Here is a 19,771-nt window from a genome sequence, read left to right as displayed (position 1 = left end):
TTATATAGATTTGTGGAAACCATTGATTACGGAAAGTATCTAATCTCGACATTGACATCTGTTGTGATTGCACACATATACTGTCGTTAACTAAAGGGTGACATACAAGCTCATATCTCATTATTTCTGGTTATAATAAGAATGTCCATAAACGAAGAGTTAGCCAAGTTTTTAAAAAGGGAGTTTGCGAAACAGACAGCTACATTGAGGGGAGAATTAAGTGAAATTCTGAGGGAGGAAATAAAACAATCTGTACTGGCCAATGAAACTAGAATTTCGTCATGTGAGATAGAAATTAGTAAAATACAGAGTGAAATTCTGAAGATCAAACGTTCTGCTATAAAGAATAATGTTATAATATTCGGTTTGAATTTGGAAGATTCCAATTTGGTGCAGTCCGTAATCTCTCAGATAAATTCATTGCTGGGGACAGAGATTGCTGAGAGAGAGGTCAATAATATCTATAGATTGGGTAAGAAGAAGTCAATAGTCAAAGTTGAGTTTCTGTCATTTCTTACCAAATTAAAAGTTGTTAGCAATCGTCGGAAGCTCAGGGGAACTCAGGTTTATATCAACGAGGATCTCTGTGAAGAGGACCGTCGTGATGCGGAACTTCTGAGACAACAGTTATCCCTAGCCAAAAGCAAGAATCTTAAGGCATATATAAAGGCAAGGTGCCTCTATGTTAATGGTGACAGATATACAGTTGAAGAACTCAGGGAAGAGGTGAAGGTGGAACTTGGACAATCTGATAGTCCTAAGAGAGAAGTAGCCGAATTACCTACGGCTGCTGAACATGTAATAAACAGTGCCCCCAATAGTCCCGCCCCTGTAGGAAGATACAAGCAAATGTTGAAAGAACACGATCATTTGCAGATTGAGGAAGATTCTAGGATTAGTAAGGAGTTTTCAAACATATCACAGATCCTGGATAGAGCAAGGGATCTGGGTGAGTTGGGGAGGACGAGATCACACTCATCGAGCAGCAATAAGGGGACACAGAAATCTGGTAGTTACGGAAATAAGCCAAAGACAGTTAAATAGGGAAGTATTTGGAAATATTGTTAGAATACTGTTTATTTTGGAATTTATTCAACGATTAATAAAAATTTTTGTTTCTCATTATTTTTGGGTATTTTGTGTATTTTTTAGACTATTTTTATTTTGATTGTTTTGTTCATGATGGATCAGTTCTTGAGAGATTTTGATGATGGTGAATATGAGACTAAATACATAGATCAAATATGTGATTTAGAAATGAAAGATTGTACACAATCTAAATTCAGAATCATTCATAACAATATAAGAAGTGTTGAAAAAAATCTTGACGAGTTCAAAATAAATTTAAGAACCTGTATCGACAAATTTCATGTTGTGGTCTTGACTGAAACATTCCAGATTTCAGATCTTAGAGTGTACCATATTGATGGGTACACGAGTGTTTACAACGGTGGAACATATAACAAAAATGATGGAGTCATAATATACATCCGTGAAGATCTGGAATATCGTCATAGGATAGTGCCGATTGGGGACATTACAGCCTTGGAAGTAGATATACAACTGCTAGGTAAGATAATTAGAATAACTGGCATTTACCGCTCACCACAGATCTGCACCCAAAGATTCAATCAGGATCTATTTTGTAATCTTGAAAATGCAGATGAGTGTGATCAACATGTGTTGGTGGGTGATATGAATGTTGATCTGATGGCTTCAAATGATGTTGTTGTGGAAGAATATAAAAATATTTTGAGTTATTTCGGTTACAGATCTTATATAAATGATATAACCAGGCCCCACAGTGAGAGTTGTCTAGATCATATATACTTGAAAAGCAATAACACTACTATAGGTAAAAATCATCATGCATATATTGCTCGTACAGACATAACAGATCACTATTCTATAATAATTTGCCTAGATTATGAAAAAAATCAGAAAACAACAACTACCACATATAAAAGTTACGTTAATTATGCAAAAATGAAAGATTATCTGAGAAATATAAACTGGCAGGAAATAATAAAAGGAAAAAACGTAAATGCATTTGCTGACACTTTAATTAATGTAATTACAACTTGTTTGATAGACAATACAAAGAAAAAGAAGTTGACATATAATAAAGCAGGAAAAAAGGATTGGATCACCCCAAGTATTTTGAAGTCTATTATTAAAAAAAACACTTTATATAAGGAACACATTAAGGACCCATATAATTCAGACTTAAAAAAAAAGTATAATGCTTATAAAAATGTTTTACAGAAGCTGATAAAAACAGCAAAGAACAATTATATGAATAATTGTGTTTTGAGAAATTCATCGAGAACTAGATCTCTGTGGTCTTTCGTGGATAAAGTTTGTGGGAATGTCAGACCTGAAACAAAAATTAGTTCCATTAGAAGCACTAGTGGTAGAGTGGTTACGTCTGGGAAAGAGATAGTGGAGGAATTCGGTGAATATTTCGGTAATATAGGGAAGCAACTTGCTGATAACATAAAAGAAAACCAGGAAAGTGTGGAAGATGTAAAATTTTGTGGAAGTTCATTATTTCTGTTTCCAACTTGTCCTAGTGAAGTAGAATTGATCATAATGGAGCTGAAAAATAATGGTGCTCCTGGAAAGGATGGTATAAAATCTGAGCTCTTGAAAAAGATAAAGGGGGAAATTAGTGAACCTTTATCATTGTTGGTGAACTTATGTTTCGAAACCGGGCAGTTTCCTAGGACTTTAAAGACAGGTATTGTTGTACCACTATACAAGTCAGGAGAAAAAACAAATATAGAGAATTATAGACCTATTACATTAACATCTAACTTTGCAAAGATTATTGAGAAAATATTCAAAAATCGCATACTCTGCTTTTTAGATAAGAATAAGATATTATCTGACAACCAATATGGATTCAGAAAGGGATGTTCGACAGAGGATGCGATTAGAAAGTTAACAAAAAATATATATAATTGGCTAGATACAGGAAGGATGGGATTATGCGTTTTCATAGATCTTGCCAAAGCGTTCGATACAGTTTGTCATAAAAAACTACTCGGAAAACTTTACAGAATTGGTTTCCGGGGTAGGGCTTACGATCTGATTGAAGATTACATAACGGAGAGAACTCAACAAATAGGGGTGAATGACCATGTGGGGGAGATAAAGTCAACAGAATATGGAGTTCCCCAGGGAACTGTTCTGGGACCGATATTATTTATAATATATATGAATAATTTACTACTAATGGAAGGAGACGGAGATATTATCAGCTTCGCAGATGATACCGTTATTTTATATGAGGATGCATCATGGAGTAGATTAAAATTAAAGGCTGAAAAGGATTTGTACGGTAAAATTCGATGGTTCAAAGAGAATAAATTAACACTCAACTTAATGAAGACGAAATACTTACCGTTTAGTTCCTATAAGACAGGTCTTCCGCACATGGGAAATCTGGAAGTCGACAGAGGTGTATCAATTCTTGAAGCGGAGAAGATCAAATATTTGGGCATTATGGTTGATAGACACCTGCGATGGGACTTGCATATTGATTTATTGGTGAGAAAACTTAGATGTCTGCTTCCAAAATTTAGACATCTGAGAGGGTACATGAGTACGTCATACCTGAGGATGATTTACCTCTCTCTTTGCCAGTCCCTCATTAAATATGGAATCATTGGCTGGGGTGGGGCATACATTTGCCATATGAGAAGGGTGGAGATTATACAGAAGTGGATACTCCGAACTATTTATGAGAAACCACTAATGTTCCCATCTGGTGAGCTGTATGATGTCTCGGGGGTTCTGACTCCACACCAACTCTTCGCTTTGGAGATGATATGTTCAGTTAATGCCAAGAAGATTGATATCAAGATGAGTACTAGTGATCACGAAACAAGAAACAGAAGAAATCAGGTATTTAGACCAAGAGCTAAAAAACGGATAGGAGAAAGATGTTTCACCTACCTCGCACCGCGTGTCTATACGAACGTTCCTGATGATCTGAAGAATGGCCGAAGGCTTATTAAGAAAAAACTGAGACATTGGATTATGGAAAGAGGCAGGGAATATTTTTATAGGATTGTTAACCCATAGAACTGCTTAATGAAAATTCTTATTTGCGAAGCAATCCCAGTGTGGATGTAGTAGCTCGTTTTCCATTGGCGTGACAATCCAGCTACCCATAGGACACCCGTTTTTCTTATTTTATGGATTTTTTTTTTTTTTTTTCATTGGTTACATGATGTAATGGTCCATTTGCCGATAGAACATTCATTTTCGATTTGTTTAGAATAAGTATATTATTTTGGTTTTTGTATGAAAGTATTATATTTTGTATTTTGTATATCGCATACTGGCTTGCGCCTCAGCGATTAATGTTTATACTGATTTTTCAGAATAAACTATTATTATTATTATTATTATTATTATTATTATTATATGTAGATGCTGACTTTGGTGGAGATCCTAAATCAAGATGCTCGACAACAGGTTATGTTATTTTATACCAAGGAAACTTAATTCACTGGAAATCCAAATTACAACATTCAATAGCAAAATCAACAGCAGAAGCTGAGTATGTTGCAATCTCAGACGCATCAGATGAGATCCTCTTCATTACCAGACTTGCCGAAGAAACAGTATGTAAGGTTGATTTTCCAATCACAATCTATGAAGACAATACAGCTACTGTGACTCAATGTGAAAAAACTACTTCTCGTGGTAGATTGAAATATATGGAGAAAAAGTTATTGGAAAAACAAAAATTATTTGAAGATAATATATTGAAAGCTGAACATATTTCAACAAAATTACAACTTGCTGATATTCTAACAAAACCCCTTCAACAAGACCAATTTACTAACTTCAATAAAGCACTGTTAAGTTAATGTAATTCATTGCCCAAAATTACCCTTATATAATTATAATCTTTATTCTCTGACCTTAAATCAGTAATGTTAACATAACTATTTGTTATATTATTAAAAGCTACATGAAACTGTGTTTTATTAGGGCTGAAACTTATAAGTAAGTAAAAAAAAAAGTAAGTTTATTGATATAATAATAATAATAATAATCTTTATTCTCTTACCTTAAATCAGTAATGTTAACATAACTATTTGATATATTATTAAAAGCAACATGAAACTGTGTTTTATTAGGGCTGAAACTTATAAGTAAGTAGATAAGTAAGTTTATTGATATAATAACAATAATAATAATCCTTATTCCTGACTCTTAATCAACAAATGTTGGTGTCAGAGCCTCTGTAAATTGTTCCAAAAATAAACTTTATATATATATATATAGATATATAGGAATAATAACAATTCCAAGCTAACTATTTGGAGCTATCTGAAACTATGTTTCGAGAAAGCTACCACTTGATTGACTATTCGAGCTATCTGAAACTCTGTTTCGAGAAAGCTACCACTTGATTGATTATTCGAGCTATCTGAAACTATGTTTCGAGAAAGCTACCACTTGATTGACTATTCGAGCTATCTGAAACTATGTTTCGAGAAAGCTACCACTTGATTGACTATTCGAGCTATCTGAAACTCTGTTTCGAGAAAGCTACCACTTGATTGATTATTCGAGCTATCTGAAACTCTGTTTCGAGAAAGCTACCACTTGATTGATTATTCGAGCTATCTGAAACTATGTTTCGAGAAAGCTACCACTTGATTGACTATTCGAGCTATCTGAAACTATGTTTCGAGAAAGCTACCACTTGATTGACTATTCGAGCTATCTGAAACTCTGTTTCGAGAAAGCTACCACTTGATTGATTATTCGAGCTATCTGAAACTATGTTTCGAGAAAGCTACCACTTGATTGACTATTCGAGCTATCTGAAACTATGTTTCGAGAAAGCTACCACTTGATTGATTATTCGAGCTATCTGAAACTCTGTTTCGAGAAAGCTACCACTTGATTGATTATTCGAGCTATCTGAAACTATGTTTCGAGAAAGCTACCACTTGATTGACTATTCGAGCTATCTGAAACTCTGTTTCGAGAAAGCTACCACTTGATTAATTATTCGAAGCTATCTGAAACTCTGTTTCTAGAAAGCTAATACTTGATTGATTGTTCGAAGCGATCTGAAACTATGTTTCGAGAAAGCTACCACTTGATTGATTATTCGAGCTATCTGAAACTATGTTTCGAGAAAGCTACCACTTGATTGACTATTTGAGCTATCTGAAACTCTGTTTCGAGAAAGCTACCACTTGATTGACTATTCGAGCTATCTGAAACTCTGTTTCGAGAAAGCTACCACTTGATTGACTATTCGAGCTATCTGAAACTCTGTTTCGAGAAAGCTACCACTTGATTAATTATTCGAAGCTATCTGAAACTCTGTTTCTAGAAAGCTAATACTTGATTGATTGTTCGAAGCGATCTGAAACTATGTTTCGAGAAAGCTACCACTTGATTGACTATTCGAGCTATCTGAAACTCTGTTTCGAGAAAGCTACCACTTGATTGATTATTCGAGCTATCTGAAACTATGTTTCGAGAAAGCTACCACTTGATTGACTATTCGAGCTATCTGAAACTATGTTTCGAGAAAGCTACCACTTGATTGATTATTCGAGCTATCTGAAACTCTGTTTCGAGAAAGCTACCACTTGATTGATTATTCGAGCTATCTGAAACTATGTTTCGAGAAAGCTACCACTTGATTGACTATTCGAGCTATCTGAAACTCTGTTTCGAGAAAGCTACCACTTGATTAATTATTCGAAGCTATCTGAAACTCTGTTTCTAGAAAGCTAATACTTGATTGATTGTTCGAAGCGATCTGAAACTATGTTTCGAGAAAGCTACCACTTGATTGATTATTCGAGCTATCTGAAACTATGTTTCGAGAAAGCTACCACTTGATTGACTATTTGAGCTATCTGAAACTCTGTTTCGAGAAAGCTACCACTTGATTGACTATTCGAGCTATCTGAAACTCTGTTTCGAGAAAGCTACCACTTGATTGACTATTCGAGCTATCTGAAACTCTGTTTCGAGAAAGCTACCACTTGATTAATTATTCGAAGCTATCTGAAACTCTGTTTCTAGAAAGCTAATACTTGATTGATTATTCGAAGCGATCTGAAACTATGTTTCGAGAAAGCTGCCATTATATATTAAGTACAAAATGAAACTGTACCCTATTATAGCTGAAACTTATAAGGTTTTGTCTTTTCAGATAAAGAACCACCTCGATTTGCCACGAAATAGGACATTGAAGAAAAAAAAAAAAAAAAATTCGGACAGAAAAATATAAAAAAAAAACAATTTATCAATGAAACACGACCATTAAGTAGGAGTTTATATATATAAAATATATGATTTTAATGAATTTTCTCTCTTTTACCTTGTCGGCATGGGAGGGGGTGTTAGAGTTCACCCTGTGTAACTCTTTTTTAAACATGCCTACAATAAAATAAATTGATTAGTCCATCTAGCGGCAGCTAGATGAACTTGTTTATAGAGGACACTTGGTCCATCTAGCGGTGAATAGACGAACTCGCGTATGAAGAACGATGAATCCTTCTAGCGGCCTACACAAACAGTCATAGAGGACAACTAGTCCACCTGGTGGTAAAGGAACGGTTGATGACCGTTACGTGTGATTTCTATGTTTTTCATTCGATGACTGAAAGTGGTGGATGTAACACACGTGTTTTTTGAAAAATCTTGTTAAAGAGAAAGTATAGTTAATAGTGTTGAATACGAAATATCTAACTGTTTTGAGTCAATAATCTCGTTTGATATTTTAATTGGGGAAGAGTTTGAAGTTTCTCCATTTGAAGAATGTATGGTTTCGTCATTACTTTCTAAGAGTTCCTCATTTTCATCACTTGTATCTGTATCTAATCTTTTCAAAATTTCATTCCATTCTGATTCAGACATCTCGACTGATGCTGTATCTTCTAATAACTTTTCAATTTCGTTCTCATCTACGTTATTGATTAAGGATTCAGTATCTGTAATGTTCAGTTGTATTCTTGATAATGCATCGGCATTCTTGTTAATAGATCCTTTTTTATATGAAAGTTCGTAATCATACTCCTCCAGCCGTATTTTCCATCTCTGGAGTTTTGAATTAGGTTCTTTCAATTTATCTAGCCAAATTAAAGGTCTATGGTCAGTACATATCGTGAATTTTCTACCATAAAGGTAGCATCTGAAGTACTTGACTGCCCAGATGACTGCTAGGAGTTCTTTTTCTATAGTACTGTAACGTTCTTCTGGTTGATTGAGGGTTCTTGATACATAGCATATTGGTGTCTGAACCAATAGGTCCTTGTCATAGAATAGCTCCAATTGCTACGTTTGATGCATCTGTAGTTACTATTAAATTTTTACTGAAATCGGGATATTGTAAAACTGGTGGATTGGTTAATATTTCTTTACACCTGTTGAATGATTTCATGAATTCTTCTGAGTAGACAATTTTTCTTCCTTTTTTCAGACAAACAGTCAAAGGTTTCGTGATTTTAGCGTAATCTCTTATAAATTTGCGATAATAACCTGTGAGTCCAAGAAATCCTTTCAACTCGGTTGTTGTTTTGGGAAGGGGATAGCGTTAAATAGCATCAATTTTTAGAGGGTTGGGTTTAAGCCCTTCCGGTGTTATAATGTGACCTAAGAATTGAACCTCCTTCTTTAAAAATTCTGATTTGTCCATTTGGATTTTTAAATTTGCAGCTCTAAGACGATCAAATACTTAACGTAATTTTTCTATGTATTCTTGTAGTGATGTTGAGAATATTACTATGTCATCTAAATAAACTACACAAGCTTCATTCATAATAACTCGTGAAATATTGTCCATGACTCTTTCAAAAGTTCTTGGTGCGTTTTTTAGTCCAAAAGGAAGTCTTTTGTATTCATAATGACCTCTTTCTGTAGAAAATGCTGCCTTAGGTATATCTCTAGGATGCATTTCGATTTCGTGGTATCCTGAAGCTAGGTCAAGTGTGGAAAAATATTTGCATTTTCCCAATTTGTGCAATACTTCTGTTATATTTGGTAATGGGTATTGATCGTCAATAATTTTTTTGTTGAGTAATCTATAATCAACACATAGACGATATTTTTGTTCTCCGGAAGCATCAATCTTTTTTGGAACTACGATGACTGGGCTGCTCCATGGGCTACAGGAAGGTTGAATAATGTCGTTTTTCAGCAGATCTTCTACTTGCCTTTCAACTTCCTTCTTTTGTGTTTCTGGCATTCTATAAGCCTTTTGAAATATTGGTATTTCGTCTGTGGTTCTTATTTCATGTTTCACAACGTTAGTAAAACTCAGAGGCAATTTCTTGCAATGAAAAATATCTCTGTATTCAAAGCAAATTTTTCGTATTGCTTCTTTTTCTTTTTTATTCAGGTGTTCTAGACGAAGATTTTTCATGTTTTCTTTTAGTAAATTATCGGTTTTCTCCTCCTTTTGAATTTCAGTTGTTGGAGAATCATTAATTTCCAGAATTTTGAGTGGGTTTATTGTTATTTGTTTTTCAGTCTCATTGCTATTCGTTACCTTTTAATGAGCTTCATTATTTTCTACTCTAACTACGCATTGTGGAATTTCGATGCCTTCTGTTAATTTTAAATATTCTATTATACCTTGATTGACTTCATTCGAAATGATGGGTGCTTTTATAATTTTTTGAGATCTAGGTGGTAGAGCGTATGAATATGAATTTTGTTTAAAATATAAAGGAATAGGGCCATTTTTTGTATAGAGCACATTTTTCTTGAGATCGATATTAGCACCTAAATGTGTCAATAAATCCATTCCAATTAATCCATCATATAATTCGTTAAACTCAAAAATATGAAAGTCAAAATATTCTTTAGTTTTGAAAATTTTCGGGAGAGGTATGTGCGCAACGTATTCGTGAAAAGTGATTTTATGAGCTGTTTTTATTTTGAATGGAGCATATTTGACATAATTTTGATAAAATTGTTCCACAATTCGAGGACTAATTAAGGTTTTGTAGCTTCCAGTATCAATCATGAATTTCAAACCGACTTTAGGAATTTTTATATAGGGCAAAGTGGAATTATTGATATTCGTGATATTTATTATGTTTGATTTTGGTGAGAGACTGGAACATGAAAATTTTCCTTCGGCGAATCTGAATATTGATTGTCATTGGAGAACTCTGTGACCTCATACTGATCGTTTGGATCGTAATCAGAGTTGGTATAATAATCATCATAGAAATAATCATTTTCATCATATTGATCAATCCCTACATCGATTTCTTGCTGGAAAAGCTCTTCGGAAATAAAATTTCTTTGGTTTAAAGGTCTATTGGGTAGAATTTGATTTTGTGGTCTGTCTGTACGTCTGGTATTTAAGGAAGATGTGTCCATAGGAACATGTTGATGCGATCGTGTTTGATTATAGTTTCTCATCTGAATACTCCTTTAATTATTTGAATTTGAATTTATTGTATTTTGACGAATTTGTGTGGGCGGTGTTTGATTAACAGAGCTCAAATTTTAATAAAGAGGACGGTGTATATTTCGTCTATTTTGCAAAGATCTAAATTGAGGACTTGTTGGTTTCATAGAGTTGATATACTTATGTTAAATTTCGTCTAGCATACGCAAAATTTTGTTCTTCAATAGTAAATAATAATAATAATAATAAACTTTATTTAGCACTCGGCTATTGAAAACAATACAAATATAATCCACTAACTTAATTAAATTCTTCATAAATATAACTCATTAAACATTTTTTGAATTCTCTATAATTATTACAATATTTGATTTTTTCAGGTAGTTTATTGAAGATAACTAATTCCCTGCTAAATGTGGATTTATTCATTAATGCGAAAGCCTGTTCTAAAGTTTGTGGATTTCTCAGTCTTATCGGTAAATTAGAGTGAAGGCCTCTCAGAAAAGCATTCAGTGCTTGTTTTTCGAACAAGTTCTTTTTTAATTCGCGAATATTTGCATTATTTTTCGTCAATTGAATTTCATTTAGCAATAAACTCAAAAGATCTTGACATCTGTGACCAAAATGTACCGGACTTTCTAACTTTCCTTGTCTTAAATGCATTAAGTCTCCAACTAGACAATTTTCATCTCGCTGATCTGAGAAAAATTGAAGCAGTAAATTTTTGATAGATAACCAATTTCTCAAATTACCTCTACTACCAACTAAATGCAATGCTCTTCCCGTTAATTTGCCAATAATGGCTCGCAAAAGAAATTCATTTTGTGGGTTTGCAATATTCGTATTATCAGAAAAATTATTAATTAAATATTCGCTAGACTGGATGAAAATAGCCAAAGTTGCTGGATTTTCATCATAGTCTGGGATGCAATCAATATGGTGTTTTTGTAATTGAGGGACTGCCATTCTATCTTCTCTAATATTATCTCTTCTCAAAGGACTACGGTCTCTAATATCAGTCATAAATGGATAAAATTGTGTATATTTCAATTATTATAATTATGTTATATTCACAAGCAAAAATCAAGTGTTCAAAGAAATAATAAAAAAAACAAAATCACAAAAATTTTAAAATTAAAAAAAAAAAAAAATAAATATAAATTGGGATGTGGAAAGAAAGGACGTGAAACGTACGCTATTGGCTTCATAAAGATTTTTTCTTTCTTCTTTTTCTTCCGCTTCAGGGGATATAGCGATTATAGCAGGCAGTTTCATTACAGAAACTCCGTACCTAACTATAATTTCTCCACCTGAATGCTGTTGATTTGTTTGGTTCTCCTAACTATGATCTTCCGTGATGTTGACTTCCACTCGCTGGTTTGTTTCACCACTGGGTCTGACTTGGTCAATTTTTGGGCCAAGGTCCGACGAGAAAAAATTCGAATACCCAACTAATCATTGAAACGAAAACAACTTTTTCGCGATTTCGGTCGAAAAAAATGTTTTGGGTATCCTACCGACTGCGCCACTTTTGTTTTAGAATTAAGAACTTTGATTTTTAAAAAAGCTTTATTGAATATAGACGAAGCGGACAAGGTTAAAGTCACGGCATTCAGAACAATACTAACTTAATTATTACATTCTAAGGAACAAGTAAGCTTGTATTCCACTGTTTATGGAATGCCTTCCTGGTATCAGCGGAATATGATCTATTCTAATGCTACGTATCTATTTAATAAAGACATTGGAGGATACCAACATGTAACTTGCTGTTGACTGTACCAGTCTGGGTGGGCTCGACGTTCATGCACACCTCTTCCCGTAAGCGTTTCAAAACTTCTGCGGCACTGTGGTTCTTGGCAGGTAAATGTCGAAGTTGATGGTAACTCAGGGGGTACCCGTGTTGTGCCAGATTTTTGGGCGCGAATATCTTGGTTGCCAGTTGTTCGGCTTGGGTCGATCTGTGTTTCGACTGGGGTGGCGCGGTCGGCGGACCGGCCATGATCTGTCCTAATCCGAGGCCTCATTCTTCTTTCCATCTCCAGTCTTGATATAGGGTCGAGGAGGGGAGAACCCCTAGGGCCCTTGGTGCCATTGCTTGCAAGTTGGACTTTTTTTTTTTTTGTAGAGGAGAAAATCCGTACTTATGGACACCCAGTCGCAGCGGCGACTTGGGTAGTGTGAGACTCTCCCCTGGGATTGACCCAGGGGCATACTCACTAAAACCTCCTCTGTTTCCACTTTCAATCCGAGAGTGAGCACGGCTTGATTTCCTGCAGCCGAATTTAGATCTTGTGGGCGCCCGGGGTATTTCGCCCCGAATGAACACCCTAGCCGACCCCGGCCCTAGCTCTTGGAATCATGTTTGTAATTTGATTCCATCGGGTCCAGCTTGTAGATGACCCTTGCAATACTCTGGTAGTGATGCCACCGAGTAAGCCTAATGGGACACCCAGGTCCTGCAGAGCCACAGATGACTGCTCTGCCCACACACCTCGCCAAGATAAGGTGCATGATGTTACTCTCACAGAACTAACAGGCCGATTAGTAAGCTTGGCCACTTCCGTTTTCACGTACTCGATGTTATATTTATCGACCTTGTTCTTGTGGGTAGTATTCAAGTTGGGTCCAGCGGACACAACCTGGGTATCAATCACCCAAAAGTCGTTCGCCCTAACGACGACGATATCGGGTTTACGTAATCCTTCGGTTGTTCGAAGGTGAGGCTCATTATACACTTTCATGCTCTTTTTCTTAAAGAAGCCAGAGAGTGTGTTGCACACCGCATCATGGCGCTGTTGGCGACCCCCCTTTGTCCTAAAACATTGCTGGATCACATGCGCCGCGGTTTCAGTAAAAGCACATCCAGCTCTACAATTGATGTTGGTGAGAGCTGTTCTCTGACCTCTTGAGGTGCGGACTCGAGTTGGCATAGCGTTGACATGCACTTGATGGTACTGGCGATAATCCCTTCCGGGTATGCCCGTGCTGCCAGCGTCAATCCAACGAGTGGAAGCTGAAGACTTCTCACTCTCCCGCAACTCACTACCATCATTTGAGCTGTACAGTTTTCTTGCCCAGTATCTTTTGCGCTGTTCAGCGCTGAAAAGTCTCTGTCCGTCACACGACAGAACCTTTTCGGCCCAACCGATCTTATTGTGGGCCCAATCAGGGCTCGAGACCGCTCTCACTGCTCTGGAAGATGACTTTTCCAGGCGTAAGAGTCTGTCTCTGAGGATACCGGGGATGGCAGTGGTAAAGGCGGGAATACCGAGTCCGCCACTCTTCACCGCCGCGTGAAAATACCCAAGTGGAGTATCCTTTGGTAGACTTATCCACCGCCTCATTGCCGCCCTAACCTGAAGGTCAAGTTGTCTTAGGACCTTCATTGTGCATCCAGATAATACCAAAGCGTGGTAGTTCCTGGGCACCAAAAAACAGCGCAAAATTTTAAGGCGCTGTTGCGGCTTAAGTGGTGCTTTAGAAATATTTTTCAATTCCTCCTCAATGGTTGGGCTGATCTTTCTTAGTCCTCTCGGGCTGATGTTAACTCCCAAGTAACTCCACTCATCTGATGGACCGAGTTGGCGAATGGGGACGCCCTGATTCAAAGAGAACTGTGCCCTGGTAAGGACTTTGATCTTTTTGTCCCTACCTGACGGAACTAAAGAGGTAGCAACACACTTATTAGGGTTAGAAATTAACCCTTGTTCTGAGGCAGTACGCTCTACTGCCCCGAGTGCGGTGGTCATACCGACCTTTGATGATGTAATCAGGCAAATATCGTCTGCAAAGGCAACTGCATTACTCAGTTCGCCTCCGACATTGTACCCCACTTGGGGAGGAATGGCGCCTAAAACTTTGTCCGCTACCAATGCGAACAGGATGCTCGACATTGGATCCCCCTGTCGGACCCCCCTGCTTACGGAGATCACATGCGAAGTTTTTCCTCCACTCTTCAACACTGTAGAACTGTTGGAGTAGGTGGAGGCCACATAGCTAACGAGCTTGTCGGGTATTCCGACATCGGTTAAGGCAGACGTTATTGCCTGATGGCTCACTGAGTCATACGCCTTAGCCACATCAAGTGATACAAGATACAGCTCTTTAAGATGTTGTCTGGCGTGATGGATGACTGATGCTAGCACGGAGATATTCTCCGCGCAGCCATCGTCTAGGCACCTTTGCCTCTCATCTATGACCTTCGTGGCCACTATTCGTCTCGCCAGTATTTTATGTAACTGGCGGACTCTAACCGACGCGATGCTGATCGGTCTAAAGTCAGCAGGGTCCGTAGCCTCCGACTTCTTAGGGACAAATATTGTCCGACTCGTCAGCAGTTCTTTAGGAAATGCCCCCGTGTACAAAACTAAGTTGTACAGAAGAGCCCTATGGGAGGGCGGAACTTTGGACCACATGGCGAATGTTATGCCGTCTAAGCCAGGGGCCGAGCAGTAGGGAATTTTAATCCTATTTACCTCATCTTCCGTTATGGGATAGATGGTTGCAGATTTCTGCCGATCTTGTGGCAGACTTGGTGGTTGATGGACCGGAGTAGAGAGTACCGTGAGTACTGGTTCCCAGTGGCTCACTAACTGCTCTAGAGGTGGTGTTGCTGTTACACCTCCTCCGTCCAATATCTGCTTGGCGGTCCTTGACATGTTCTTTTTAAAAAGAGACTGTGTCAAGGCAAATTCCCTGCGCCTTCTCGAGTCTCTATTCGAGGGCGCTACAGCCGGTTTGCTTCTCTTATACCTTCCTTTAGTCTTACCATAAGATGGAATCATGGCTTTGAGAGCAGCTACTATAAAATCTGATGGATTTTGGCCACTCTCGATATGTTCAACCAGTGCAGCCATTAGGCTTGAGCCTTGATAATCAGACTGTAATACTTTCAATGCGAGCTCTTTAGCCGCTAATAAAAATGGGTCCGCAACTGGTGTATTGACCAAAGGAGGTTGTTCCCTGACCTCGACTGTGGTATGCGAAGGGGGGCTTCCAGCGGAGGGCAACACGGAAATAGCTTCCTCTAAATAAGCTCTATAGGCCGGTGTCCTCATGTTCTTAATTGAGTCAATGTTCCTCTGAGGGAACAATTGACTGAGGAAGACATTTATAAACCGGACCGCATGGCCATTTCTGTCATGACCATGCTTAACCACGTGTGCCTCTTCAGCCGCAGCGAGACGCATCTCTTCCGCGGAATACCCCCTATTGCGACGCTCAGTAATGATTCCCTCATTCACTATGTCGGTGTGGGCGTGTTGCCTATGAACACCGAGGCCAATCTTAGTTGAAAACTCCCTAGGAAGAGCACATATATTGCACACAAAGCCTGTGCTTGCCGTTTTTATGGCCACCGCTCTTGATGGGCCCTGGCCTGAAGGTCCAGGAGCTGCCACCGGTGTGCGGTGTGTGCGCATGTGATTGGCCAACCCTCGCGTTGTGCTAAACGAACGCTTGGGATCGCAAATGAGGCATACAATCTCAGGTGGTCAAGATTGTTGACCAGAGTCAAGGCCGGCCCGGGTGCTTCCGGAGTCCGTCAACAGAAGGGTGGGGTTCCGATCGCCCCGCCGTTGGCCATCAGGCCGATTACTTTCATTTGTATTTGGAGCTTCTGTTGGTTGTGGGTGAGGGCGGCTAACCCACACCCACACGGGGTGCAATACTCCTGTCCCTCTCCCGTTAGGCTGAGCGCCGAACATTGAATAATCAGTGGGAGTCGGTCACTTGGGGGGGCTGCCCCCTTTGTCCGACGCTCGGTGTTACGCCCACAGCGCCACCAGTGCCAGGGCGAGGGCGTTCTATGCTCACCCTGCCATTGCCTGCTTTTGGCCGTTTACCTTCGCAAACGTTACCGACTCTCACCACAAGGAGGTAGCAGGTTGGACTTAAGAAAGTATATAGAAGATACCTCATATACAAAGAAAGTTAAAGTGAAAAATTATAAGAAAAAACAACCATGGATGACAGTTGGACTTATAACATCTATTAAGCGGCGTGACAAGATGAAGGTGTGGTTGAGGAAGAATTTTTCTCCTGAAAATAATAGGAAATATACTGAGTATAGAAATTTATTGAATAGCTTGATAAAAAAGACCAAAGAGTTATATTATCAAATAAATTTAAGTTAGCAGGTAAGGACATTAAGAAGCATTGGAAAATTTTGAATGAGATGAATAATATATGTAGGATCAAATCAGATATTCCCAGGGAAATTATTGATGATAGGGGTTGTACTGTCATAGAACTGGAAGATAAAGCTAATGCATGAATTTTTTGTTAATATCGGTAAACGTCTCGCCGGAGAAATTAATAGATCTCCGATTGACAGTGATCTGAAATCTCAGAGGTTTCACACTTCTATATTTTTGAGACCTGTGGATGAGAATGAACTTGTGAGTGCAATCTCTTCTTTGAAAAATAACACTAGTCCTGGACCGGATGGTATCGCTCCATCTCTTATCAAGCAGGTTCACTTGCACATTTTGAAACCACTTGCCCATATAGTGAATTTATGCTTTTCAAGTGGAATTGTTCCAATCGAATGGAAGGAGTCACATGTGAGTTGCGTTTATAAGAGTGGTGACAAATCCCTGTTGACGAATTACCGACCAATATCTGTTATCAATAATTTTTCTAAAATATTCGAAAAATGTCTCAAGAGCAGATTGACCTCGTTCCTTGAGGAGTGTAATATATTGTGTGCGCATGATTGAGTAAGTATCTAGGTTTCCACATGCGTTCATAAGTTCAGTATTCGGAAAGATTTTATGTTAGTAGTCGAGATTGAGAAATTGTATATCGAATAAATTTGTAAATCACCAAACGTAGTTTTCTTATGGACATGACAATAATCTGGCGACGAGGATTATGGTAAAAATAGTTGGATTGCTTATTCCGGCTTATGAATTTTAAAGAGTATGTCGGACGCAGATGGTGCTGCAAGTTCTCAACCTAGTTCCAGAGGAAGAAGTCCATCCAGTGAAGTGAGAGTGAGCTGGGTGTACGAACTTAATAAACAAGAACTAATTGAAAAACTAAAAACGTATAACGTTACTGTGAGTGAAACTGATAGTGTTGATAACTTACGAAAAACGCTCGTCAAAAAACTTCGTGGAGAAAACGAAACTTTCACAAAGAAGGAACTATACCGGAGCGACATGTCCGACTTTAATAAAATAAGTTTTACCCTAAACAAAGACAATTGGGAAGTTTTTGTCGAAAGACTAGAATTAATTTTCGAGTGTCAGTGTATTCCGCCGGAAAGACAAAGTGCAGAACTGTTAACAAGGGTTTGTCAAGAGACTTTCATGTTGTTTCGCAATTTAACTGCACCAAAAAAGGCCAAAGATCTTTCCTACTCTGATTTAGTTAATATCATGAACTCTCATCTTCATCCAAAGCCTTCAGAAATTTCCGAAAGAAATAAATTCTACGCCACGAAACAATTACCTTCGGAATCGATACACGCATTCCTTACAAAATTGAAAGAAAGATCTTTTTATTGTAATTTCAAGGACCTTGATATTGCTCTTCGTGATCAATTTGTATTTGGACTTATAAATCACGAAACAAAAGTGGAATTATTTCGTCAAGAAAATCTAACATTTCAAAGTGCGGTGAAGATAGCGGAGGATCGAGAAGCAGCTATAAAAAATTCCTTATCAATGAAGCCCGCAAATGCTGTGTCTGAAGATACAATTTTTTACATGAATAAGGCTGGTTCAAAATATTCCAATCATCAACAATACAGAGGAAGGGGAAGCGGAAACGCAGAAGGAAAATTCAAATCTTCGCAACCAAACAACGCAGCCGTGGCTTCCACTTCCAAAGACCAGAGCCAGAAACTCATCAGAGACAATAGACAAAGACAACACGATAACAGGAGCAGTAACTACAGACGAGAAGACAGAAACGGCAGCCGTAGGTCGAATGTGTCAAACAATTCTCAGGTACATATAACCTCAAAAACGCGTAATAATAATAAATGTTATTGTTGTGGTGGATTTAATCATTTCGCAAGAGACTGTAAACTTAGGTGGAAAACTTGTAATTATTGTAATGTAAAAGGTCATATTGATAGAGCATGTCTAAAAAAACAAAACGGAATTAATTTAGTCAATGACAACTTATTAGAAAATGAAGATTTGGATAGTTCTGATTTAGATTTTTATTATATGCAGCAAAACAATTTTACTGAATTTCAGGTAAACAATATTGTGGTAGAACCTCATAGTATGAAATTAATTATTGATAATAATCAGGTAGAATTGGAAGTTGATACAGGTTCACATGTGACTGTGTTTTCAGAAAAAACTGTAGCTAATTATTTTGCAGCTAAGAAAATCCACAAGGCAGATATTTCATTGTCCAGCTATGACAGAACAAAGTTGAATGTAATGGGTATGTTGACTGATCTTAAGGTGCATTTCGAAAGGGTTGAAGCAAATTTGAAAGCTTACGTTTTGGCAGGTAACGGGAAAAATTTAATAGGAAGGCAATGGCTTCAAGCCTTGAGTATGTGGCCGATAACTTTTAAACCTCAGTTTGCGTTGAATTGCTTGAATGATCATAACAGTATTATTTCACATTTTAAATCAAAATATCCACAATTGTTCTACAACAGCCCAGGTAAATATAAAGGTAAATCTATTAAACTAACTTTCAAAAAAGATTATCAACCAATTCAATGTAAACCTTATCATGTCCCTTTCGCTTTGAAAGACAAAGTAGATGCAGAAATCGATCGTTTGGTAAGAATAGGTAATTTGGAACAAGTTGAGGTGAGTGAATGGGCTACTCCAGTAGTTCCTGTGGTGAAAGGGGAAGGAGTTCGTTTATGCGGAAATTTTAAACTAACAGTGAATCCTCAAATAATTGTTAAAAGATATCCATTACCCTTAAAAGAAAAAGTGTTTCAGACGTTACAGGTTGGAACCAAATGGTCCCAAATTGATTTAAAACATGCATTCATGCAATTTGAAGTTGCTGAAGATTGTAGAGATCCATTGACAATAATCACACAGAAAGGTTTGTTTAGGTACAAAAGTTGCCAGAGGGTGTAGCCTCCAGCCCAGCAGAATTTCAAGATATTGTTACTGATATTTTGAAAGGTATTCCGAATATTGAAATTTACATAGATAATATAATCCTGATAACAAAGGTAATTATGAAATATAATTAAATCAATCGTCAACCTTTTCTCATGATTACATGAAAAAATGTGTAATATATTGTGTGCGCATGATTGATTAAGTATCTAGGTTTCCAATTGCGTTTATAAGTTCAGTATTCGGAAAGATTTTATGTTAGTAGTCGAGATTGAGAAATTGTATATCGAATAAATTTGTA

At 37.5% G+C, this 19,771-nt stretch overlaps 1 protein-coding gene across 1 annotated transcript; it reads left to right on the top strand.

The window, feature by feature from the left end:
* Nucleotides 1-17,340: 17,340 nt before the first annotated feature.
* On the top strand, nt 17,341-19,485 carry LOC123686592. The gene has a single exon (XM_045626826.1). The coding sequence runs from the start codon at nt 17,341-17,343 to the stop codon at nt 19,483-19,485; it is 2,145 nt and encodes a 714-aa protein (XP_045482782.1).
* Nucleotides 19,486-19,771: the final 286 nt, after the last annotated feature.

The sequence above is a fragment of the Harmonia axyridis genome, chromosome X (assembly GCF_914767665.1).
Source record: "Harmonia axyridis chromosome X, icHarAxyr1.1, whole genome shotgun sequence".
In the NCBI taxonomy this organism is placed as follows: Eukaryota; Metazoa; Arthropoda; class Insecta; order Coleoptera; family Coccinellidae; genus Harmonia; species Harmonia axyridis.
The sequence above is the reverse complement of the archived record's forward strand: the minus strand, read 5'-3'. Positions and strand labels throughout refer to the sequence as shown.